The 27,284-nt window shown below is 36.8% G+C and overlaps 1 protein-coding gene across 1 annotated transcript in view; it reads right to left on the bottom strand.

Moving 5' to 3' along the window:
- LOC127970149 (tetratricopeptide repeat protein 7A) overlaps window positions 1–21,818 on the bottom strand; it is a 34,167-nt gene extending 12,349 nt beyond the window's left edge. The window contains exons 1-15 of the mRNA XM_052572436.1: window positions 21,605–21,818; window positions 20,051–20,214; window positions 17,846–18,014; window positions 16,202–16,332; window positions 15,835–15,959; window positions 12,612–12,690; window positions 12,356–12,525; window positions 10,674–10,737; window positions 9,162–9,299; window positions 8,503–8,586; window positions 6,452–6,556; window positions 4,333–4,450; window positions 4,146–4,203; window positions 3,893–3,965; window positions 3,537–3,697 (exon numbers count right to left, since the gene is read on the bottom strand). Coding sequence (XP_052428396.1) covers window positions 3,537–3,697; window positions 3,893–3,965; window positions 4,146–4,203; window positions 4,333–4,450; window positions 6,452–6,556; window positions 8,503–8,586; window positions 9,162–9,299; window positions 10,674–10,737; window positions 12,356–12,525; window positions 12,612–12,690; window positions 15,835–15,959; window positions 16,202–16,332; window positions 17,846–18,014; window positions 20,051–20,214; window positions 21,605–21,734 — 1,769 coding nt within the window. The 5' untranslated portion in view covers window positions 21,735–21,818. The remainder of the gene's footprint in view (window positions 1–3,536; window positions 3,698–3,892; window positions 3,966–4,145; window positions 4,204–4,332; window positions 4,451–6,451; window positions 6,557–8,502; window positions 8,587–9,161; window positions 9,300–10,673; window positions 10,738–12,355; window positions 12,526–12,611; window positions 12,691–15,834; window positions 15,960–16,201; window positions 16,333–17,845; window positions 18,015–20,050; window positions 20,215–21,604) is intronic.
- Between the last annotated feature and the right edge of the window lie 5,466 nt (window positions 21,819–27,284).

Raw genomic sequence — 27,284 nt, 5'->3', positions numbered from 1 at the left:
TGCTTTGTATATTTGATGGAATATGATCAAACCTGATAATACAGGGTTAAATACATTTTCACTACCATTCCAACGTTTGGGGCCAGTAAGATTTTTTTAAAATTATTATTAATACTTTTATGTGGTGTTATTATTAACTAAAACGTAAATTAATCAGTTGTTTTTGTTGTTTGAAATAAAACTGAAATTATATAGAATATAAATATTAGATACAAGTATTGAAAAAAGTACAAATATGACAAAAGCATAAAGCAAAATTACTCAAATTAAAACTAGAATCATACAAAATAATAATAAATACTATAAAGTATATTAATGATACTAAAATAACACTGTCAGTATATATACAGTACAGACCAAAAGTTTGGAAACATTACTATTTCTTATGTTTTTGAAAGAAGTTTCTTCTGCTCATCAAGCCTGCATTTATTTGATCAAAAATACAGAAAAAACAGTAATATTGTGAAATATTATTACAACTTAAAATAATAGTTTTCTATTTGAATATACTTTAAAATAATAATTTATTCCTGTGATGCAAAGCTGAATTTTCAGCATCATTACTCCAGCCTTCAGTGTCACGTGTAACATCCAGTCTATCACATGATCATTTAGAAACCATTCTCATATTCTGATTTATTATGAGTGTTGGAAAAAGTTCTGCTGTCTAATATATTTGATGAATAAAAGGTTAAAAAGAACTGCATTTATAAAAATAAAAAAAATTCTTATAATATATTTTCTTTACTATCACTTTATATCAATTTAACACATCCTTGCTGAATGAAAGTATTGATTTTATTTAAAAATTAGAAAGAAAAAAAATTACTGACCCCTAAATTACTGACCAGAAGTGTATATTGTTATTGCAAAATATTTATATTTTAAAAACATAGCTTCTTTTTTTTTTTACTTTTTATTAATCACAGTATCATTAAAAAGTATCACATGTTCTGAAAAAATATAAAGTTTCCAACTTTGATAATGAATCATCATATTAGCATGATTTTTAAAGGATCATGTGATAATGATCCTAAAAATTCAGCTTTGCATCACAGAAATAAATTATAATTTAAAGTATAATAAATTTAAAAACAATTATTTTAAATTGTAATAATATTTCACAATATTAAATTTTTTTCTGTTTTTTTTTTTATCAAATAAATTCAGGCTTGATGAGCAGAAGAAACTTCTTTCAAAAACATTAAAAAGTAATGTTTCCAAACTTTTGGTCTGTACTGTATATATATATAAATTGCCATTTAAAAATGTTGTAGTTTATACAAAATACATGTTATATGGTTTACTGTTTTGTTGTTCTTGCATGAGCAATGCTCATCTACTTGTGTTCCATGATTTGATGGAAATGTATCTAATTCCTGAGATGAATGCACAGACGAGCACCAGCTGCTGACATTGATGCTAACACATAGCAGTTTTCAGCCCTAGCCCTAACTCTTCATGCTTCAGCTGTTTCTAACACAAACTAGCAATTCTTGTTGTCTGGGGCTGTCTTCGCCTGACCTGTCCCTCTCTTTAGCAAGGTTACGTGAGTGGGTGGACGTCTGTGTGTGCTGGAGGGTGGAGGAGTGAAGCGAGATGAATGTGAAGGTGTGTGTGTGTAAACAGGGCAGGGCAGAACATTTCCTCATTTCACTTAAAATCACTATACTCCCTCAGATCACTTAAAAGTACTAAAACTCGAATATACAAAGTATACTGAAATTTTGTCCGATTAATTAAGTAAAATAGATCCTCAGATGTGATTTGTTTACATACACCATGGTTCACTTTTCCTCCTCCCATATGTCAACAAACACCGTTTCAAGACAGCTGAGTTCACTTTTTCCACTGATAAAGCGATGATTTGTTTTCTTTAAAGACAGAGGTTCTTGAAATGAGACGTGTGACAATATAACCATTGTGAAGTGTGTGAAGTGTGTTTGTGTGTAAGAGCCTGGGTGTTACTCTGCTATATGAACTCCATTAATTATTTTCTCTCCACTCTCGTCTCGAGTGCAACACTGACCCCACATGGAGATGTAAAAACCGAAATATTCTGAATGCAATTAGCACTGTGTGCACATTTCATGCTATTTAGGTTTAAAACTATGTAACAGTAGATAAAGTTGGGAATTAAGTCAAATGTTTGGGATCATGTGATAAGCTGTAAATGTAGTAACTAACTCAATGCATTCAAGTCTAACATCACTTCAACCACAGCTGATTAAAAAAAAAGAAATACGCAGTTCATCAGAAAAATTCTGCAATCACGTTCAGATGCCACTAGGTTTGATATTTTAGCCACACTTTATTTTAAGGTCCAATTTTCAATATCAACAAACCATTAACTATGACTTTTGCATCAATAAACTCCTAATTGGCTTCTTATTAATAGTTAGTAAGGTTTAAAAACTGTAAGTTTAGGTAGTTAAGGTAGGATTAGGGATATAGAATATGTGCTTTCTAAGTACTAATAAACAGACAATATGTTAATAATATGCATGCTAATAAGCAACTAGATAATAGTGAGAATTGGTCCCTATGCTAAAAGGTTACAGATTATTTTGTTTACTAATGCAGTAAAAGGGATAGTCCAAGAATAATAACAATAATAATAATAATAATAAAATCTTTTCATTATAGGGTCAACCTTAAGTTGTTCCAAACCTGTACAGGTTTCTTTCTAGTCTGGAACATAAAAGAAAATATTCAGAAGAATGTTCAAGTTGCCGGTAGCTACTGACTTCCACAGTAAGGGAAAGAATACAAATGGAAGTCAATGCTACCACCAACATTTTGGAACTATAGAGCATGTCTTTTTAGAATGTTTTGGAACTTTAGAACACTTTAAATGAACTGTAGGCCCTCTTTACACTGTTTACACATCCTTCTCTACTACACAGGTGTTTTACTACATTTCAGAAACTATCTCCGTCCACACTACACAACTGAAAACGCATGTCACGTGACCATTCATGGAGGTACAACCATAGATATATGTATAGGTAGGTTCCCTATTATTTAGATGGAGGACGCGTCTGTGCGCTTGTAGCGGAATCTACCTATACATATCTATGGACACAACAATGAGCATGATGTTATTGTTTATTGGAGTTTTCAAACTAAAACGGGGTCTGCAGTGTCAAAAGAGTGTAAACAACAGGCATAACCGTAGCAAAAGTCATGCATGCTCTTTAAACTCAAAATGCACTAGCGTTAACACAGCCTTAAGGTCATTGCACACTGAGTCCGAAATTTTCATATGCATTTTTTCGTATTCGTCATCCTAAAAATTTCCGATCCTAAAAGAGTCCAATGCGTCCAATACTTAATCTACTAACCCTAACCTAACAGTCTGCTAAACTTTTAATGTGAGTTAGCTGTGACATGTAGTTGCCAAGTTACTTACAATTAGTCGAAAGTGGACTATCAAGTGTAATCTTAGTATGACATGAGGTTCAGTAAACAATGACAGAATTTAACATTTCGGGAGAACTATCAAGTTTGAAGTAGAACAAACACATTAAACATACTTAAAGTTGTCCGGGTGCTGGTTAATGGTGAGTTTAAGAGTATCAAGGGCGTGTTGGTAGTGTTTCTGGGCACTGAGCAGTAGAGTCAGCAGATGTAGAGAGTGAAGATCATCCCCACAAATATTCAGAGCTGACTGCAATGGCTCCATCGCTTCTGACACCTACCACAAACACAAGAGCTCTGGGTAGGAACATGATGAGATAAAGAACTGTTCACACAATCATGTGACCCTGACAGTCATATGTGTAAACAAAAGCTACAAAAATCCACAGGCAAGCAAAATAGGAAGAGAGATGAATGTACATTTTCAAACAGACATCTGCATCCAGTGAGATTGATGTGTTAGCATGCTAACCTGTCGAACCAGAGCGAGCTGCAGAGAGAGGTAGAAGGAGATCTGAGGGTCCCCAGGGTCCAGTGCATGTGCTCTAAAGACAAAAAATTATCTGTTTGACGTTTTCATCCCCTTATTACCAGTCTGACATCAGCCAGACTTAGCAAAGGGTCAACTGAAACAATTCCCACACAAAGTGGGTGGCTGAAGCCTCCTTAACACAATCTGTGATAAGTACACATGCTGAAATATAAGAGGTTAACATCAAGCGTACTTCCGTAGTGACTGCAGCGCTCTTCTGTTGAACTCATCGCGATCGGCTTTCAGCGTAGCTGCAAACACACAGTTAAAGATTGAGTCACCGCAGACATGAGGGAGCAGAGAGCAGCTGAGGACAGCTGGGGGCCTGGATCATTTTTAAGGTTCAGAGAAGGATAACCGCGGTTAAAGGCTGGGCTTACCGTCAGAGGCCTGCAGACTACGGCAGAGTCCGATGGCCAGATGAGCTCGAGGAAGGGACTCTCCAGCACCCCCTCCTAAAGCAACCACACCTGCTGAGAGGGACACTGCATCCTCCAGCTGACACACACACATTTACACATGCATCAGATGTTTGGATGATTATTATCAGTGCTCTCAGCTTACAATGAGATATACTGCTGGTGTAGTGTAGAGGTTTAAAGGTCTGAGCTGGACACTGAAAGGTTACGGGATCAAACCCAACAAAGAACAATTCATTCACTTAGAACAAAAGCTTAAGCTAAATAAAAAACTTTTGATTAAAAATGGGGGGGGGGGGGGCATCTGCCAAAAGAATAAATGTACATGCAATTGTAGAAAAAAAAAATATAATAAGATTTTAGATTAAAATGTGATGCTCAATTATTATAAAGTCATAAAAATTGCATGTACACTACTAGTCAATAGTCTTCAATAATTAAGTCTTTGTGATGTTTTTAAAGAAGTCTCTTCTGTGTTCACAGAACTAAATCAGCATATTTCAATGATTTCTAAAAGATCATGTGACACTGAAGACTCAGCTTTGCCATCACAGGTATAAAGTATAAATATATTCAAATAAAGTATTAATTTTTGACAAGAAAAGAGAAACGTAAAAAACAAAAACAAGAAATTGACCGGTAGTGTATAAACAGAAAACGTTCATGTCAAATGGCCAAGCATATCATGTGAAATTGCAACAAATATATATATATATATATATTTTTTTTTTAATCATGATTTAATATTGTATAATATTCTTCAATTGAAATGCCAGACATGTTGACATGAATCAGCATCAAGGACGACTGTTAGAGGACAAATCCCTGCATGCCCTGTTTTGATGCTGGGCTGAAACTGGGCCGGTTTGAAATGTGACTGTGGGATGGCGTGCTATCTGACATCAAAGCCTGTGCATTACGTTTTTGTGGCTATACGGCTCTATTGTGCTATAAGCCTCTTATGGCGTGCTGTCTGTATTCAGCGCTGCGCTTCCAACAGATGTGCCATAATCTCTGGCAACTGCTGCAGTGTGTATTTGATTGATAGTCTTGTGACTGTACAGTACATTGCATTGTGTCTTATTAGTATAGTACTAGTATAGCAATGTTACTAATGCATAAGTTCATTAGAGATATGAATCTAGATCTTTTCTAGGATTGAGCGATGTATATACTATAGACTGAGTATTATAAAAAAGTCTGAAAAAACTGATTTAATGTTTCTCGTACAGTTCTAGTTTGATCTGGATCAAAAATCACTTCTGAATTAATAATGCTATGAGCATAGCTAGTTTAAATATAAATACATTAGGATTATACAGGATTTCTGGGATTAGGATTTACAGATTTATGGATTTATTTAAGGATGCCAAAGTGAATATTTCCAATGAATTTTCCTGAAATGTATATTGCTTGTTTCATTCATAGCATAAAGCATTCTTATTCCTTTTGCTGGGATGTTGCACGCTTTGGTTAAAAAAATTTGGGTCAATGAGATTCTTAATATTTTTGAAAGAAGTCTCTTACACTAATCAGACAAACAGTAAAAACAGTAATATTGTGAAACATTAATTCAATTTAAAACACCTGTTTTCTATTTGAATATATTTAAAAATGTTATTTATTCCTGTGATGCAAAGTTGAGTTTTCAGAATCATTACTCCAGTCTTCAGTGCTGTGTGATCCTTCAGAAATCATTCTTATATACTGATTTGATGCTTAAGAAACATTTTTTCTCTTATCAACGTTGAAGTTGTGCTGCTTAATATTTTGGGAGAATTTGAGACATATTTTTGGTGATTTTTGTTCAATAAAAAGTTCCAAAGAACAGATTTATTTAAAATAATTATTTTGTATAAATGTATTTAATGACACTTTGGATAAATTTAATGCACGCTTGTTGAATAAAAGTATTAATTTATTTAATATTATATATATTTGTTTGGTTTTTTAGTTGTTGTTGTTGTTTTTTACAGGCTGTAACTGCTATGAATATAAATAGTGTTTTATTTTCTATTTTATTTTTTGCTGAATGAATGTGCATATTGTGCACATGTGCTGCTTTTTGTGTTTCTCTCACCCAGTGCAGCTGGTTAATGCACACTTTTGCAGCAAGCAGAGGTGGGATCGGGTCCTGTGGCTTCATTGCTACACACTCTTTAAGCATTGACACTGCACTCTCGTTCTGTAAAATATCATTAATAAAAATATCATTAATAATACAGCTTTCAAACACATATCTAAGATAGCAGAGTAATTCAAAATATAGCAGTGACACAAACCCTGTTAATATAAGTATTCGGCATCCATTGACATGCAGAATAGAAGCAGCATGAACCTTCACTTCATGAACCTAAATCTTTAACCTGCAGGGCCATTTTGGCTTATCACATCCGTAAACCCTGGATGAACATTCTCTTTTGCATATTCACAAGGTTAATAACATTGACTGTTCAAGCAGATTACACAACAAGAGCATGACCTGTTTTAATAACTGCTTGTCTATGTGTGGAGATGTTGTCACAAATACAGTATTTGCTTTGGTTAAACGTAAGACTTAATACAAAACAATGACTTAACACTTTTGGGGATTTTCCATCACCTTCTGATATTTTAACCAATTTCTGAATCTAGCATGTTAAAGCCCCAGCATCTGTACAAAGCTCATGAATATTCAATGAGGCAGACGCAGAGGCAGTTTATGATTGGTGGTCTGTTACAACACCACTTGTTCTAACTTTGCAGCACTGCATTATTTCACACAATTCTAAAGGGAGAGCCCACCCAAATGTTTTTTTTTTAATTATTATTCAAATTTGTTCACCCTCGTGTTGTCCCAGATGTATGTTTTTTTCTTTTTTCTTGATCTTATAACAGAACATGAAGATTTTTAGGCAAATAATCCATCTCTGTGATCATGAAGTGACAGGTGCCAGAATGTTGGCTCCTCAAAATGCACATCCAGTCATCATGACAGTAATCCATACGACCCCAGCAGATGAATCAATGTCTCACAACAATAGGTGCATGTAAGAACCATACTATACTATATAAACTACATGTAGCTTAAACAGTTTTTGATGTAAATTAAACTGTATAATTTCAAAATCTGAAGCAAAAACACAATGGTCTGTCCACAGCTTTGTCAAATAATGCTACATAAAACATGTCTGCACAAAACAGAAACAGAAGACGGGCTAAATGAGAGCGCAAATTCATTCTCTGACACCAGGTGGCGCCTATGGAGCAGCAGCGATAAAGCAGTTCCTTGGTTACTGCTGTAAACAAAGCAGCGCTGTGCTTTTAAATACCACATTAAAGTGTTAGTTCACCCACAAATGAAAATTAGGCCATGAATTACTCACCCTCAAGGCATCCTAGGTGTATAGGACTTCTTTCTTTCAGACGAATCCAATCGGAATAATATAAAAAATTGTCTTTGAGCTTCCAAGCTGCTTAACTGCAGTGAAATAAAGAGCATTCATTCATATTAAAAAGTGTTTCACACAGCTCAGGGGGCTGAAAAAAAGGCCTCCTGTAGCGAACTGATGTGTTTTTGTAAGAAAATATCCATATTCAAAATGTAACAATCACTTTAATGTAGCTTAACATCGACAGGAGACCTTTGTTCACCCCCCGGAGCCATGTGAGACACTTTTTTTTTTAATAATAAATGGATGCTCTTTATTTCACTTCACTGACTGCCATTAAACAGCTTGGAAGATCAAAGACCATTTCAAATATGACTCCGATTGGATTTGTCAGAAAGAAGAAAGTCATATACACAAAGGATGCCTTAATTCATGGACTAACTTTAATTTTTCGGTGAACTAACCCTTTTGGTTACCAACATTCTTCAAAATACCTTCTTTATTCAACAGGAGAAAGAAACTCATACAGGTCTGAAACATCTTCAGGGTGAGTAATAATGACAGATTGTTAATTTTTGGGTGAAATACCATAGGCCTTTTCAATTTTTAAATATATATTTAACTTAGATAAAACCTTCGCTATCTTTTTTCTTCGCTAAACATATTTATTTAACTGAAACTAATATATAGCCGATTATATTGACTAAGGACTAAAAAAATTAAAGGAACAATGATGAAGACAATAGGACTTGAATCTCACCTTCCCACTTGCCATCAAAGACAAGCCAAGCTGGTACCAAAGATGAAACTCATTATAGGAGAACTTCATTGCCCGCTCCAAACACTGATGACAAACAATCACACACCACATCACAGTCAGAAAACAACTTTGAATCAGGGAATCAGCCTTCCTAGAAAAAGATAATGCAGCTGACATTGCTGAGCACAACCAGTTATTTCTAGGAAGGATCTTGTTGTTTACAGCACAGATCGGGGATTGTGTGTATCCTGTACACAAAACATAATGGCGCATGCAAAAGAAAGTGAGCCTAAATTTGATGAGAAAGGGATTTATATTCGACAAACAAGCAGGTATGTGTTGGCGAAAACAAGTAAAGGCAGTGGGTTACCAGTGAAATGACATGGATTCAGTTGAAACCATTGAACTAAGATCTAGATTCACCTGAGAAAGTCTCACCATCACACAACGGCCCAACTACCGAAACAACCTGATTGACAGGACGAAGAAGGAAGGGGACATAAGCACCCATACGACTGGGAGAAGAGAAGAGAGAGATCAACAGACTGAAAGAGGAAACTTGTGACAAAGAAAGAGAAAGAAGCTACTACGTAAAATCCAGGTCACTTGCATGTTTGCAAAGCGGGGGTCGAGAGGGATCTGGGTTTGAATCATCTCACCTCTGACAGCATGGCGTACTGCCCCCTCCTGGCCATGGCGATGCTCAGCAGGTCATAGACAGAGGAGGCGTCCTGCATGCTGCTCTCCCTCGCCTCCTGATGCTCCGGTGTGCGGCTGATCACCGCCTCACCACTGGCCTACAGCGGACAACAGAGATAGGGTTAGGAATGTGTTAAAGCTGTGTGTCCCGCTCCTGGTCCAGGAGAACCTCCAGCACGGCACATTTAATATGACCTTGCATGTTTAATTCAGCTCTTTAGCTCATTAGTAAAGTGTTCGAGAACTGAACTGGGTGTCAGATACGGACAGGCACAAAATGCAGTTCTGAGGGGCCTTCAGAAGCCCTGAGTTAAAATGTCCAAATCTTGGAAATGTATTATTTATGTGATCCAAACCTGTATGATGGTTGTTTTGTTGTTTTAACTTATTAAACAATCATTCCTGTCATTTAATTTCTGCATTTTCCTATATTAAAACATTCTAGTAAAAACGTGAGGGTCGGTTTTACCAGAAAATGTCAAATAAATGCATAGTTTTACCATGGTCAGTAACAACTAGCAAAAACCACACAAATGAATGTCTAATGGCCATAAATTAATCCTGCATGTTTCAAAATGTGCTTTATGTCTTGATAAACAACATAAACTATCATCATTTTTACAGCATCATTACTCCAGTCTTCAGAGTCACATGATTTTTCAGAAATCATTCTAACATGCTGTTTTGCCGCTCAAGAAACATTTCCTATAATCAATCTTGAAAACATTTGTCCTGCTTAATATTTTTGTGTAGACCGAGATATATACTGTATATGAAGAGTTCAGATGCCTCTAAGTGCCATCTGAAATTTTCATCTAAAATTACGATTTTTAACCAGCTCCTATGCTTTGGTTGAGAAATTTTACTCTAATGGCAATGTGCAGATCCTTTTCCAGGCTATTAAAGTGAAATAACTGAACATAAATATAGAAATTTGATAAAAATCCTAATTTTAGATGAAAATTTCAGATGGCATTTAGAGGCTTTTGCATCTGAACTCTTCATATATTTAGGTTTCTTGGATGAACGTAATGCTCAAAAGTTATTATAAATGTCTTTACTGTCATGTTTGATCAATTCAATGTATCCTTGCTGAATAAAAGTATTAATTTCTTTAAACAAAGCAAACTTTCGGACAGTAGTGTATCTCATGAGAAATTTAGAAGATGATCTGTTATGTGTCAAACTGTTTCAATGCCAAATTAAGTATATTTCTAATACTGGGGCATCCAAATCCATCCACCTAGAAAAATAGTCCCACCTCCAAAGGACAATTTAGAGGTCACTCTAATCTTAGTGTGGAAGAGAGAAGTCGTCCTATTGTGTTCCACAAAACAAATAACAAAACCACAGGTTTGGCGAATTTTCCTATTACTTCATAATATAGTTCTGCTCTAGTTCTCAAGATGCAGTTAAAGAGAAGATCCGTCACGCATGTTAATGAAGAATGAATGTGAGGAAGACTGTCTCACCATTGATTCTGTGATGAGGAGCACCAGCACCGCCTCTTCAACCACGTCCTGTGGACAGAAAGCTCTGCAGGGTGGCAACAGGAAAAGGAAAAAACACGTCACCAAGGTGTGTGTGTGTGTGTGTGTGTGTGTGTGTGTGTGTTTGCGTGTGTGTGTGTGTGTGTCTCTAGTTACATATGTCAGTCTGCTCTCTGTACTCACATCCATTCTCACAGTGGTCTCATTTTAAACATGTTTTATTGGTATTCTGAACAATTTGGTCTTTCTTTACAGGCTCTGTTTTCTCTCATCCCTGTTTTCCTCTCTCATTACTTTATCCTTCTTCCCTCCAGCATCTGGAGTCCCATCCCAGTGTGTTACTGAACTCTACCAGGAATGGTAAACTAGAATATTCCTTTCATCTGTTCTCTTTTCTGTTCTTCAGACGGACTGTCAACAGTCGGTCCATCTTTCTCTCTTGTATTTTTCCTTTCTCTGCTTGGCGTCTGCAGACCCACAGGTACAGTTACAGTATGTTTTATTCACAACACAGCATTCCGCCGTGTCCTGAATATTAAAGCAGGCAAACAAACCCCAGCGCTGTCCTCTGCTCGTCTCCTCGTTCATTGCTCTCTGATTCTAGTTGTCTATCTTGTCCAGTTGAATTTACATTAAAATGCTAAAATTAACAGTTATTATTTTAGCTTGACAAAGCATGCTGATGATCTACTATTTAAGATTTTCTTCTTCTTTGTTTGAGACATGCGTTCTAAAAGTAACTCATCTGTCAAACTCTCTTTTGACAACTTTTCAGGATGTTCTGATGGTATGCTATATTTTTTTTTATGACTGATCAGGCTTACAGTTCTCCTGTATTTGTGTCGTTATCTGTCTACCTATCTGTCAATGTGTTAAATCATGCTAGCAATGTGCTAAAACATGTTGGTAACAAGCTAAAACATGCTAGCAATGTGGTGAAAAATAACATAGGCTACTGTTAAAACATGCTAGCAGTTCTTAAACATGCTAGCAACATGGTAAACTGTCAAAATGTTTAAAAATGTTAGAAACATACTAGAAACATGCTAAAAAATACAAGGAATGTGCTAAATTATGCTAGCAAGTTGCTAAAACATTTTACTAACTTGTTGAATCATAATGGCAATGTGATAAAATGCTAGCAACATGTTAAAACATATTAGCAACATACTAAATCATGCTATCAATGTGACTGGATATACTAGAGATATATTAACATGATAAAACATGTTAGCAACATGTCGAAAATGCTTAAAATGTGATAAATTTTGCAATCAACATGCTAAAACGTGCTGTTTAACAATTCTAACCATGTGCTAAAATGTGTTAGAAACATGCTAAAACATGCTATAAACATGGTAATGTGTAAAAAAATGTTTAAACATGATAAAAAAAAAAATACTAAAAACTAAGAATATGCCGGCAACTGTATGTTAACAATAACTTTTTTTTTTAATTAGTTTTTATTTTACTGTCCTAACTTTCATGACTTATCTCATTAATACATTTAAACTTCAAGCTTTTAAAAGTTATTTTAAATTTGTCAGGTCATTAAAAATAATTTTGTTATGCTTTTATATTCTGATCATGCTTTAGATATATTGTTTTCTACATGATAAACGAGTTTGAAGATACAGAGAATGGGACTGAAGAGAGAGTCTGACCCCTCAGTGTTGTAGTGCTGTGGCGGTCCGGACGAGGGGTAGATGGTGTTTTTGGGGTGTGTGGCTCCTTCTCTCTTCAGCCAGCCGGGTGGTGGAGGAGACAGTGGACCCCAGTACGCTTCCTCACACACTGAGCCCAGCAACACTTCTGCAAGTCTGCGCGCTACTGTCTGAACAACAGGACACAACAGACAACAACCTCCGACTCCTGCTGTGTGATTGTGAGCATCAAAAATCTCATTTACCCAGATCTCACCTTACGAAAACTCTGAGAGCCCCGACTCTCCACAGCCCTCATGACCCGCCGCAGCTGCTGAGTGCCCTGAGCCAAGTGACTAAAACACAAATAGGCACGATTGATTGTGGGAAGTAAAATGATTGAAAAATAAGATAACTGACACCTGGATAACAGATGGACATTATAACACTAATGATTATTATATCACAACTACTGTACATGTGAGTGTGTTCCAGTTATTAATAAGAGAGACAGAAGGGGTGGATGATGATGATGATGGATTGTGACAAACTTTAGTTTTTAATGACGTGTCAGTGTCCTGCTCACTGCAGACTCTACAGTACACAGTGGATATTGCTTACAATATTTCTTATAGTACAGGAATTAGGCCACTTTTATACTTTTATACTTTTATAACTGTTTTTTTCAGTCCTGGGGTTGACGTGTAATCTTCTGACCACCCGGTATGTAATTTTGACCCAATGAAACCCCCAGGAATGTGTGTGTTTTATTTTTATTATTATTATTATTTAAAAAAAATGCCATTTTGATAGCCATTTCACTTCTGAAATGTGACTGGGCTAGTTTTGAGCATCAATAGTTGTTATGTAGACCTGGCAACCCTGGTAATATGTTACAGTATGACTATTTATAGTAGGTTACACACATTTATAGTAGGTTACACACACACATTTTTGTTTTTACATAATTTAATGCATCCTTGCGAAACAAAAGTATTAACTTTATTTTGACCTTAAAGTTGTTCTTAAATCTTGATAACTTGACAACTGAAAAATGTCATGAAGATTTCAAAATTCACAGCTGATTTTTCAACAGGTTATTTTGTGGATTATCAAATGCATGATCAAGTCATGTCCATTGCATTACACTTTAAGAAACAGCAGGTATCTAATTTTTTTTGTCTAACATATCTCCATAGGCTAAAGTTCTTCAACAGCACCAAAAATTGAATGAATTATTTTACATTCACATTATATTATACCGGAATTGTGATACATTAACACTATACTAGATTTTATAGTTATTATATTTTATATATACTAGTTATATTATATTTTATTATTGTGAATTTGCTGTTGATTGATTTTGTGTGTGTGTGTGTGTGTGTGTGTGTGTGTGCACTTTTCCCCTGTTTTTTTTTTTTCAGTTTGATAAATATACAGGTGCATCTCAATAAATTAGAATGTCGTGGAAAAGTTCATTTATTTCAGTAATTCAACTCAAATTGTGAAACATGTGTATTAAATAAATTCAATGCACACAGACTGAAGTAGTTTAAGTCTTTGGTCAACAAATTAGAATACTTCAGAAGACCAATAAAAAAATAATAATAACAAAAAAACATTTTAGTGAATTGTTGTTCTGGAAAGTATGTTCATTTACTGTACATGTGCTCAATACTTGGAAGGGGCTCCTTTTGCTTTAATTGCTGCCTCAATTCGGTGTGGCATGGAGGTGATCAGTTTGTGGCACTGCTGAGGTGGTCTGGAAGCCCAGGTTTCTTTGACAGTGGCCTTCAGCTCATCTGTATTGTTTGGTCTCTTGTTTTTCATTTTCCTCTTGACAATACCCCATAGATTCTCTCTGGGGTTAAGGTCTGATGAGTTTGCTGGCCATTCAAGCACACCAACAACATGGTAATTTAACCAGCTTTTGGTGCTTTTGGCAGTGTGGGCAGGTGCCAAATCCTGCTGGAAAATAAAATCAGCATTTTCAAAAAGCTGGTCAGCAGAAGGAAGCATGAAGTGCTCCAAAATTTCTTTGTAAATGGGTGAAGTTTTCAAAAAACACAATGGACCAACACCAGCGGATGACATTGCATCCCAAATCATCACCGGCTTTAAAACTTAACACTGGACTTCAAGCAACTTGGGCTATGAGCTTCTCCCCCCCTTCCTCCAGACTAGGACCTTGGTTTCCAAATGAAATACAAAACTTGCTCTCATCTGAAAAGAGGACTTTGGACCAATGTCAACAGTCCCGTTCTTCTCCTTAGCCCAGGTAAGACGCCCTGACGTTTTCTGTGGTTCAGAAGTGGCTTACCAAGAGGAATACGACAACTATAGCCAAATTCCTTGACACGTCTGTATGTCTTGACCCCAGACTCAGCCCAATCCTCATAAGGCTACGGTTCTCTCGGTTGGTTGTGCATCTTTTTCTTCCACAGTTTTTCCTTCCACTCAACTTTCTGTTAACATGCTTGGATACAGCACTCTGTGAACAGCCAGCTTCTTTGGCAATGAATGCTTGTGGCTTACCCTCCTTGTGAAGGGTGTCAATGATTGTCTTCTGGACAACTGTCAGATCAGTCTTCCCCGTGATTGTGTAGCCTAGTGAACCAAACTAAGAGACCATTTTGAAGGCTCAGGGAACCTTAGCAGGTGTTTTGAGTTGATCAGCTGATTGACATGTCACCATATTCTAATTTGTTGAGATAGTGAATTGGTGGGTTTTTGTTAAATGTGAGCCAAAATCATCACAATTAAAGACTTAAAGACTTAAACTACTTCAGTCTGTGTGCATTGAGTTTATTTAATATTTTTTTAAACAATTTGAGTTGAATTACTGAAATAAATGAACTTTTCAACAACATTATATATTGAGATGCACCTGTATAGCATTCACAGTCACAGATTTCTATTTGAGCACTGGACTGTTGTGAAAAAGAGAGAAGGGCAGCTGAGACAACTAAAGAACACTATGCAGAAATCTACCTCTGTTCAGTGTCTTTATAGACTATACTGCACATACATATTAAAAGCTATGTGCACAGGTATTCAATATCATACATACAAACTGACGCAATTTACATGTTATTTTCTTTTCTTTTTTGGATCTGAAAATATAATTTTGTTTAATATATTTATGATCTGCTCATTTAACCTACTAACAGTCATAAAGTTTTAGTATGTCAGAATGCCATTTCAAACATAGCAATTTTTGGAGTGAATGAAAACAAGACCTCATATAAATTCACTTGTTTTATAACACTGACACCTGCTGGACATGATTGGCACACCACACACTGGTCACGTTGACAAGAATCCCAGTGGTGTGTTTAGACAGTCCAAGTCATACAGTTTATTCACATGGAGTCCAGAAATCTATTAAATCAAGCTGTGCGGTGAATACTATGTGTGTGCATGGCTGCATGGGCTCTCAATATAAAAGGCAGAGAATTGTGGGAACAGATTGTGAGAGTGGTAACATACACACTCACCCTTTTCTCAGCAGTGACAGGTATGCGCTCTGAAGAGCTGCCTGCAGAAAGAAGCCTGGATCCAAGTCCAAATTTGGGGAAGGTGAACCGCTTTTAGCAGTTTTGGAACTTGGTGTGCAAACAATCTAGTGAACAAGACGCAAATGCAAGGTAATGATGGCTGGAAATGAACACAGATGAATATAAAAATGTACCAATTTTAGATTTTATATACAACATATAATACAGTCAGTGCTTATAGAAGCAAAATGTCTTTTTAAATTTGAATCAATCATGCACGAAAAACGTGCATGTTAGAGACATGTCTACACAGATGAACATGTTCTGAGTGAACCGACCCACAACAAGATGTAAAACACACACAGACCTTGTCAAGTTCTTGCAGGTACAGCAGGCCAGCATCACAGGCCATGAGGTAACAGGACAGGCACTCTTCCTCTCTCTCGGACAGTCTAACACGGGAAGCACCTGACATAGACTGATGGTCCAAAGACAAGCCTGAACATTCATGGTGAACAATTAGGTTAAGATTCACTTATTCACTTAGAGAGAATGAAATATAGTTTAAGCATGGAGCCAAGACATGCAAAACGAATACAGCAAAGCACTACATATCCAATTACAGTCCTGCAGATCAGACTTAATTAGGCATGTGGAACGAGAACGGATCTCTTGGTACAGTCTATTCGTAATCAGTATATGCCAATTAATACATATAATTGAGAAACACCATGAGAGCAAATATCTGTTAATCAAACAAACAGGTCTTTTCAAATGACATTAGCTTGACTTTCATCATTTATCCAGTCCGTCTAGAACATTGCGTCTGGGTCTCATCCAGAGCTTCGGCGGGGCAAGACGCAGAAAATAGCCATGGACAAACATATCTGAACCTCCTAGAAAATGCTTTGATGTCTCAGATTTACCAAGACTTAGAGTGTTCCCAGAACTCACTAGTTCCATCCAAATATAAGGAAGTACACAGAGGAGAACTAAAAATGAGGAACTATGCAATTGGTGTAACTTTACCACATCACTACTGTTAAAAAGAGTTCCCCGTCTATACAAATCTGAAGAGAAGAGTTGTACACAGCAACCATAATTAACACTCAACAAGTGCCTAATGCAAGTGAAACTGGCTTTTGAACTGTATAAGGAACTACATCATTGACTTATTAGTAAACACAGTGCGTTATTGTGATATTCATAATAGGTCTGTCAGCGTGGAACGGCTGCCACAAGCTGTGGCTGGTGAGTCTCTCAAGGGACTGATTCTGGGTGGCTTCTGCTTCCTGCGCTAGAGAAGCTAATATTACACTTTCCCGGCCTGCGCTCTGATAATATGTGTCTGTGTGTGAACCTGCTGTAGTGGGGCTTCAGATGGCAGGGTACATATAAAAAGCAGTCAGAAAGACTGTGGAAGTAACTTGAAACTTCCAACAATTACTACATAATTATTACATAATTGACAGCACCCTGTTGGTTTGGGGATTTTTCCCTGTAGACAATGACGTAAAACTGCCTCTTTTTTCCCTTTGGTTACATTCTGTCCAAGGACATAATAAAAGAAAAGACACACTCCTATCCACACACTTCTCTATGATTTAAATGCCAACCTTTCTTTCAGTGTATGAATCCAATAAAAGCACGCCTGAAGCAAATATTCAGTGGAATGGAGCAATGGAAGTTACTTAATAGCTCTATAAATACACATTAAAAACGCTCTGGCAGTTAATCTTTTAACTTAAGCATCTAATGGACTAAATAATAATTTAAGTATTCTTTCCAATTAAGAGCCACTACACCTCAATATTGCCAACATTTAAAAAAAAGGTTGTGTCAATGCTGAACGGTTGCAGGAAGCTCAAACACATTCTATAATTAGCTGAATATTTAGACTTCACATATAACTGTATACAGTATGTTCATTCATTACTTTGTCATCATGACTTAATTATATAATAATGAGGGAGGATTAATGAGCTATTAGTGATTTCTCAGTTGTTCATACCTTTGATGACAAAGGCCTCCGCCAGCATGCGTAGTTGGTAGACGGGCTTCTCGTTGCGGGTGAAGTCATCCACTCCTGCTCTGGCACACATGCCCTGGGCGTCCCTGTAGTGTCCCTGAACATAGTGCACTTTAGCCAGCAGGAGCAGCGCTTCATTCAGGTAGTGCGGCTACAGGGGAAGAGACACCGAAAATCACTGATAATTAGGGCTTAATGATTGAGGTAAAAATCCAATTGTGATTTTTATGATAACAATTTGTCACAGTGTCTGGTCTGTGTTTCCCTGGGTGTCCACTGGTGGTCTCACTTCCCCATAGTCACCCCACTGCAGGCACTACATTTCCCACAAGCCTTTGTCCCATTCATACACCTGTTAATTGCACTCAGCTGTCTCCACTTTCATCGTTTTCACCTGTCCATAAAAACCAGCCTGTCTCTATCAGTTTCATGAAGTCCTTGTTTTATGTCACCCTGCTTCTCGTGCTCCCTAGTGTTTTTCATGTTCTTGTTTTTTGGACTGCTTTCATTGTTTTTGACCTCCTGCCTGTTTTGGATTTGATTTTGGATTTCCCTTTAAACACTGCTATTGGATCTCTCGTTTCCTGTGTGCCTTCGTGACAAAATTGTTATTGCGCTTTAAAAATGTTTATAGGGCTTGTTTATTTTTTTATTGCCAAATGTTTGTGATTATAAATCAATATAGAATTGTGACGAGTTGGCGGGGCCGAGGGACGTGGGAATGAGGAGTGAGGCCGTTGGAGTGATTGGAGATGAGCTGCACCTGCGACCCGCCGCCGGTCTAGAGTCCCACATAGCAGATGGAAGGATATAAAACTGGAGCGACGACCGTGAAGGACGAGAGAGGGCTGGGCTTTATTTTATGTTTGCTTTTTATAACCGGAATTGTTTTTTTTTTGACAATCAAACAGAAGACTTTAATTACAAAAATAAACACAAAACAGCGCATCAGCTCCTCGCCAGCTCGAGGGCACCGCAGATTCACCACAGCGGCGAGGGATCTTCAGTAGCACGTCCCTCCTTCTCCCGGGTTTCGGCACCACTGTAATGATAAAAACTCCATAATCATCGGGAAGAAGGAGGCGGGAACCGGCGGACAATCAAAATGAAACTTTAATAATTCAAAATTAACACAAAACAGCGCATCAGCCCCTCACGGACGACTGATGCGCACAAATAAAAAGCAAACATAAAATAAAGCCCAGGCCTGGTCCTCTCTCGTCCTTCACTATCGTCGCTCCAGTTTTATATCCTTCCATCTCCTATGTGGGACTTGAGACCGGCGGCGGGTCACAGGTGTAGCTCATCTCCAATCACTCCAACGGCCTCACACCTCATTCCCACGTCCCTCTGCCCCGCCCCACTCGTCACAAGTATAAAATGGTATAAAAATATATACATGACTAAATACAAATGAAATGTATAATAAAAAAAGTTATGAATTTACCAAACTTTTGTTTGGACAGAAAACAAAGCTTCTCTTTTGTTAACCAGTATTTCTCATTATAAGTGTGGGAAGATGGTTGGCGCTTCATAAATGTGCATTAAAGCGAGAGAGATGAGTTTGTGTGGAACTGAACTGCTCTGAGACGCTGAAAACAGCAGATCATGAGCTGCTCACGTATAAATGAACACAGTGCCATACTTCACTCTGAAAAACAATGTATATTTTTATTTAATTAGGTACCAATCTTAGGAAATTCTGAATTGCATTAAGCCATTTCACGACTTCGGTTTTATTTTGATTAATTGCACAACCCTACTGACAATTTAAATGGAGAATAAATGTATAGATGACATGCATGAACTACGCTAGGGTTTTTGCATCCTTCAAATTTTTCTTCAAACAACAAGGGAATATTTTTATTTAAATTATAATATATCAAAGAATATCATATTAATAAATGTACAAATCAATACAGTACAAATAAATAAAGTTCTTTTTTAAGCACAACAAGAAAAAAAAGTGCTGTTTTGGGGGAAAAAACTGTTGACCCATTGTTTGCAGATACTTTTTGGTTTAAGATTTTGTTATCTAAGTTAGTAACATTGATGGAATTTAAATACACAGAACTGAACTAAATCCCCAAAAGTGCTTCTGCAGTCATTAAGCCCTTTCTTCTCTATCTCAGTGATGCTTATTTGACAGAGAGACTCAGACAGAGAGAGGTAGGTGCTGTGCCAGACCTCCAGGCGTCCTCTGCTAAGGATGCTGTCGAGGTGAGCTTTGGCTCGGGCTAGTTTGGGCTGTGACTGTTCAGCCAGAAACGTAGAATTTTTCAGCAAGGTCATGTTCTCCAGCAGACATTCCTCCAGCAGAGCTTCTGCCAGCAGCAGCGTCCTGTAATCATCTACAGACAAACAGAGAGGGAAGCTGGGCAAAGGTTGAAGAAAGAGCATGCTTGATGCCGGCTGATTAGGTACCTACTACCTCGTTCCTTTGGGTAACTTTAAGGATAAAATTCTTAAAGTATAAAATTACTGGATAAAATTACAGTACATCACTCAAAAACCCTTGGTAGCATTTGAAAAATACACTCAATACTGTGTTCTGTGGCCACCTTTTACTGACTGAGTTGAGTGTTTGCAGTGGCGAAACGAGGCGTGCTGGGTCAGAGATCGGATTTGGACAGTGGTGGACACACCTCTTGGGAGTGCTGTGTGTTAACCTCTAGATTACTGCTGTTGACTTAATGAACATGAGACTTGTTTAGGCAGCGTGTTTATCTTTTACCACCTTTGTGAAATTGAGAAAGTGAAAGGACTGGGTTTTGAATTCTAAAATCTTAAAGAGAAAAGTAAAAAAACTTTTTTAAAAAGTAACATTTATTTACACTTGAAATGCAACTGTAGACCAAACTGAGAGATTTTCTTCTCAGACAGTTTTCCTTACAATGAAAGCATATTTGGGTTGGTAAGATTTTCTTTTTAAAGTTTTGAAAGAAGTATTTTATGCTTACCGAGGTTGCATTTATTTGATCAAACTTTCAGTAAAACAGCTATTTTGAAATCGCGTTACAATTTAAAAGAATTGCTCACTACTTTCTCCTTTTCTTTTTAAATACAACTTATTCCTGTGATGCAGAGCTGAATTTTGTCTTTAGTGTCACATGAGCCTTCAGAAATGATTATGACATGTTGATTTGGTCCTCAATAATGATTTTTCATCATCAATGTTAAAAAAGATATATATTCTTAAAATTAATTTCTAATATTCCTTTGATCAATAGAAAGCAATTACAGCATTTATTAAAAGACTAATCTTTTGTTACATTATAAGGGTCTTAGATGAACCGGAGGACCGATGCACAATCAAATTCAGTACATGCCCTATAATGTGAGGGTGAGTAAATTATGACACTACTGCTTTAAGTGGCTTCTACCAGTATTAACTGAAGGGTGTGTGCATGCATTTACATCTCTGATTCACATGAGTAACCTGCTTTATACACACACACACACAAACACACACACAGTCAGTCAGTTAGTCTCTCTCTATCTCTCTAAGAGAGTACTGAAAAAAAACCAAATCTAAACGAAAAAACTGAAGTTTCAATAAGAGCATGTGAGTTTCTTCACCTGATATCAGCACGTTAGTAAACATGGGTAGACTTTAACAGCAAGGTGCAAAGTTCATGCGGAACAAGACACACAAAACTCTCTCACACTCATCACTATTGGCTCTCCTCTGGCTCTCCTCTATTCACTTCTATTCTATTCAACTGTGGCACGCGCACTTACCGTCGTCATGCAGGCGCGCGGCAGCGAGCTGCTCCAGTAAGGACGGTATCTTGTCCCACTGACACTCCGCGCGGCAGCGCTCGACCTCCGCTTCTAAGCGGTACTGAGAGAAGGAGAGCCGCGAGGACATCCCGGTCGGAACGCGTCTCCGTGACCACGCTCCGCAGACAGCAGAGCACTGACTGCCGAGCCGACTGACAGCGACAAACTCACTGAGCATGTGCGAACACACATTACAGAGCTTTGCCCATATCAGTGACTGAAGAATATTCATCACTCGCCTGTAATTATTCAGTACAAGTTGGAATATTATCATTTCTCTTAACGCTACATTTAGTCGAGTTTTCCAGCAGTTGCACCAAACTTTGTAAAACACATACAATTTTACTCAGCGTTCCCTCATGACTGAATTTATATATTTTATTATTATTAGTATTATTATTATTATTATTATTATTATTATAGCCTATTCTAATAAGCTATCATCAGTCTCTATTTAGTACACAGTACATTTGAAAGAACTTTAAGAATATATCGTGATATTATATCGCATAGCTGAACATCATTCACGTTTTTAAAAATGTTTAGGTAAGTAGGCTATGAATGAAAAGTCTCAATTCATATTACTATCTGTGAAAACAAAATATGAAATAGCCTATATTATTAAAATTATAGCCTAGAAATGAGTATAATGTCTTATCTAATATTCAAAAGTATGTTGAGCTCATAAATATTAATCAAGTTGTCTGCTTTCGATCAAATGAACTGATTTGCGGAATCAAAACGTGTCGGTGACATGCAGACCTAGCTAATGGAATCAGTTTGGTTTTATGCAAATAGCTCAATTTTCCCATTTTCACTAAGGATATGCAAAATTTTTGTTTTTGCATGTGGTGGCTACGTCCCGGCATTTGACAAATAGGCTACACTCTTAAAAATAAAGGTGCTTCCTGATGCCATAGAAGAGTCTTTTTTTCCCCCAAATGTTTCCATAAAGAACCTTTAACATCTGAATAACAAAAAGGTGAGAAGGAGATGGTTCTTTAAAGAACCTTTGACTGAATGGTTCTGTGTGGAACCAAAAATGGTTCTTCTATGACATTGCTGTGAAGAACCTTTCAAGCGCCTTTATTTTTAATAATTTTAGAGCCGAGGAAAATTTCTATAAAATTGCCTACTCTCCATTATTATTATTATTATTATTATTATTATTATTATTTTCAATCCTGGATATTCCTTTTCTAATATTCCCTCATATATTCACAGATTAGTGAAAAGTCTAACTCCATGTTCTGTCCCTGTCTAAAGGAGATTTTCTAAATATATATATTTACCCTCTGTTTCCTGATTTTCAAAAAGCTGTATCTCTGCCAAATATTGGCATATCTTAACAAACCACACATGAAAGTGTATTTATTCAGCTTTCAGATGATGTATAAATCTCCTTAGGACTGGTTTTGTGGTCCAGGGTCTCAAATCCATTTTTTTTTCAAAGCAAGGCCTTGTCCTTGATGACTAGCATATGTCCTATGGCTATTTTCCTGAAATCCTTCCACTGCTGGATGACTAAATCTATTTAACCAATTTTATTGTGTAACTATTTGCAGGGCTTGTTGTAATTGAATTATCAGATCAAGAGAGAGAGCTGCTTCCATCATAGTCTGGAATGAGACCAAGTCATGGGTCTGGTTAGATGAAAATACTGACTAATTTGATGCAAACACCTGCCACAGAATGCAAATGGTAATAAAAATAGACGCCAGTCCTCAACCCACCGAAACAGTGGCTCCATCTAGTGAACGAAAAAACTGAGCTTCAACGCTTGGATTGAGCGACACGTGTACACCATGTATGGTGTTGTACACCCACAATGGATTGCATTTGAATGTTCTTACTAACTTATTAATTTACTGCCTTAATGTCACACCTGCTAGCTTTGAAGTAATTTGCATGCTTGTAGCGTAACTCTTGAATTTGACATAAGACTACTTTTTTCCACTATTTATATGAGGAACAACTTATGCCAAAAACACATTCAGAGTACTTTTTAAAGTGGTGCATTAACTGTATATATTTATTTTCCAGCTATCAAAATAACACGGGTTTTATAAACCCCATAAAGTACAACAATGAATCAATCACTCATCGTCCGCCTGTAAAATCTCCATTATCCACCTAACGCTACTTCAATACTTGGAGTGCTACGGCTGCTAGGAAACATCATGCCCTATTGGCTGTCCTAAAGTATCATTTGTACGACACCAAGAACGAACCAGCCGTCAGAAAATAGCTTTGGCTCTCTCATTTTTTTGCAGAAGTTTGCCATATTGATGACCGCGGTGACTGATTAACGAGGCCCAGTCAGAATCATCCTCATCTGAGAGGTCTGAGAGCTCGTTCATTCCTCCGCTGTGCAGAGACAGTTTATAGAGCATCACAGTCCCGCCCACAGCCAGTGCCTGAAGTAAAAATTCAATACAATTTCTGTATTGACAGTTGGGGTATAAGCCATAAAAACTTAACCATACATGGTAGGCTTAAAACCAGCTACGGCTGTACTAAAGGATAGTATATGCTCATATAAACGCCAACGGTTCATGGGGCACTAACCTTGCTTTGAGATAAATGCCTTTAATTCGCAATGTCTTGGGTAAGTACTTCATTACCCACAATCCTGAACAATCCCACAATAACTGTCCCACAATAAAAGTCGTGGCCTAATGGTCAGAGAGTCGGACTCCCAATCGAAAGGTTGTGAGTTAGAGTCCTGGGCCGGACGGAATTGTGGGTGGGGGTAGTGCATGTACAGTTCTCTCTGCACCTTCAATAACACGACTTAGGTGCCCTTGAGCAAGGCATCGAACCCCCAACTGCTCCCCGGGCGCCGCAGCATAAATGGCTGCCCACTGCTCTGGGTGTGTGTTCACAGTGTGTGTGTTCACTGCTCTGTGTGTGTGCACTTTGGATGGGTTAAATGCAGAGCACGAATTCTGAGTATGGGTCACCATACTTGGCTGAATGTCACTTTCACACTTCACACTTAAACCCATAGACAGTAAAAGTTCCAAGGTCCGTGAAGACTGAAGATCATTAATAAAAAAATAAAATAAATTAAAAACCTGTGTTGGGCTTTTGCACAGTAGACTTATCAGTGCAATCAGGATCTCCATGGCTGCCATGATGGCTTTTTTCAAAAGTGTTCAAAGGGGTGAAAACCACTTCAGATAGGGTCATGTAACGTTAGTTCAGTGTAGTGTGTACGAGGGTCAGCTTGTGGGTTTTGTAAGGGCCAATATGAGGGACAAGACCTACAAAGTTTTGGTGAGTTTTGCAGGGAGGTTGGTAACGTTAGTTAGCATTACCATCCACTTTAGCTAGGCTACTGTAGCGTCATATCAAGCATTTTATGATGCCACTGTCAAAACAATATTTAGCCTAGGACTAGTACTGAACATTTGTGTAATGGCAACGACATGTGTTGATTGACTCAACAAACTCAACAATCGGTGATTGACTCAACAAAGCACTGCACCATGTTGCTGATGTTATCGTTAGCCGTTTTCACACACGCAAACAATATATAAAATACACGATGATAAATATAAAAATCAATACACAATACCTATATAAAACACTATTTATTTACATGATTAATACTGAAAGAACTGCTATTAACTGCACATTCACTAAATAAAATAAAATTCACTGGAGGAAAAAAATTTGTGTGGCCGTCATCAGATTTGGAAGTCGCTCAAGAGGCTCGTTCGCGGTTGTGGCTTCAGTCGAATTCAGTGAGGCGCGGTGGTTTATGGGATGAGTAGTTCCTTCCCTCGAAATGAAAATATGTACAGTCTTGTACCTTTTTTGGATTTTCTCTTAATTTTTTCACTCGAAATGATATGTTGTATGCTTATGAGTCCAGCCATAGCTGATTATCCTCAGACATGCTCTAAAACTCTTTAGATATGGATTTTTCCGAAAGTTAATGGGAGAAATGAATGGGAAATTTACTTCCGGCACCTAAGCTCTCTCGGGCTGTGGGCGGGACTGTGATGCTCTATAAAGGATTTTGGTATTACTGACCAGTGCGCTAGACTCGGCTTTATGACACGCTAATCTCATCCAATCAGTGTGCAGCCTCCTGACCTGAAAAAAAATGAATCTAATTTCTAATTTATTTTTATTCTTGATATTGCCAGAGAATGTCTAATGTCCATAGACAGGCTCTGATATCGCTTTGAAATTTGAAAAGGTTATTCTTAGGCTTAATATGATCAATAAATAATTACATAATATAAATATATAATAAATAATATATTAAAAATATTATATCAATTACATATTTAGTGCTGTCCAATGATTAATCGTGATAAATTGCATCCAAAATGAAAATGTGTGTACCGTGTATATTTATTATGTATAAATGAATATGCACATATGCATATATATATTTAAGAGAAATATGTTTATATATTAGATATATTTATATGTAATATAAATTACATGAATATAAACACATACATTTAAATACATTTAAACATTTTCAAAATACATACTGTGTGTGTGTCTGTGCATATTTTATATATATATATATATATATATATATATATATATATATATATATATATATATATATATAGTGTTCCTGTAGCTCAAGTGGTAGAGCAATGCGTTATCAAGGTTGGGGGTTCGATTCCCCGGGAACACATGATAGGTAAAAATTGATAGCCTGAATGCACTGTAAGTCACTTTAGTTAAAAGCGTCTGCTAAATGCATACAATATATATATATATATATATATACACACATATAGGCTATAGTACACAGTACACACACATGTATTATGTAAACAAAAGCTGTTATTTCATATGCAATTAATTGACAGCACTATATATGTGTGTGTGTGTGTGTGTGTGTCTGTGTGTGACTTTTCAGTAAGATTTTACATGTAAGAATAATTTAATCAGGACAAAATATACTGTAACGTTTATTATTACTCTCCATAGTTTTTAATATAGTGCACTTTTCCTTCCATCCTAATATGTAACACATTGTATTTTTACTGTGTTCACATAAAACAAACTTCAATTAAATTAAAGCATTTTAAAAAGTTTTTATTTACAGCAGAGTCCTTAGCCATCTTCAAAGAATCGGCTTAATTTAAACCCATATCTTCCATCTTTATTTGACCCTCTAACTTTAGCACTTACTATTCTAATTATATTCTTAAAAAAATCAAACTACCTTTCTAATCTTTTTGTATTCTATGTGTGTGTGTGTAAGATCTCTAACACTAGCTTGTTCTATTCCTCTGTTTTCTTTTTATTTATTATATTATTTAAAAGCACTTGCTACTTGTACTGTGTTAAGCTAACTGAGACATGTTACTTATATATCATTGCTCTTTTTTTTTGCTGTTTTTGATTGCTTCCACTGTCCTCATTTGTAAGTAGCTTTGGATAAAAGCGTCTGCTAAATGAATATATGTAAATGTACATAAAAGCAACATAATTTAACGTTATGATTGTTCATATTATTTTATTATTGTTAATATAGTAATTGATTGATAATAATATAATAATAAATAAAACAGTGTGTGTGTGTGTGTGTGTGTGTGTGTGTGTGTGTGTGTGTGTGTGTGTGTGTGTGTGTCTGTCGCGTCCAATCAGAGTTTAGCTG

This window comes from Carassius gibelio, chromosome B13 (genome assembly GCF_023724105.1).
Source record: "Carassius gibelio isolate Cgi1373 ecotype wild population from Czech Republic chromosome B13, carGib1.2-hapl.c, whole genome shotgun sequence".
NCBI lineage: Eukaryota > Metazoa > Chordata > Actinopteri > Cypriniformes > Cyprinidae > Carassius > Carassius gibelio.
The sequence above is the reverse complement of the archived record's forward strand: the minus strand, read 5'-3'. Positions and strand labels throughout refer to the sequence as shown.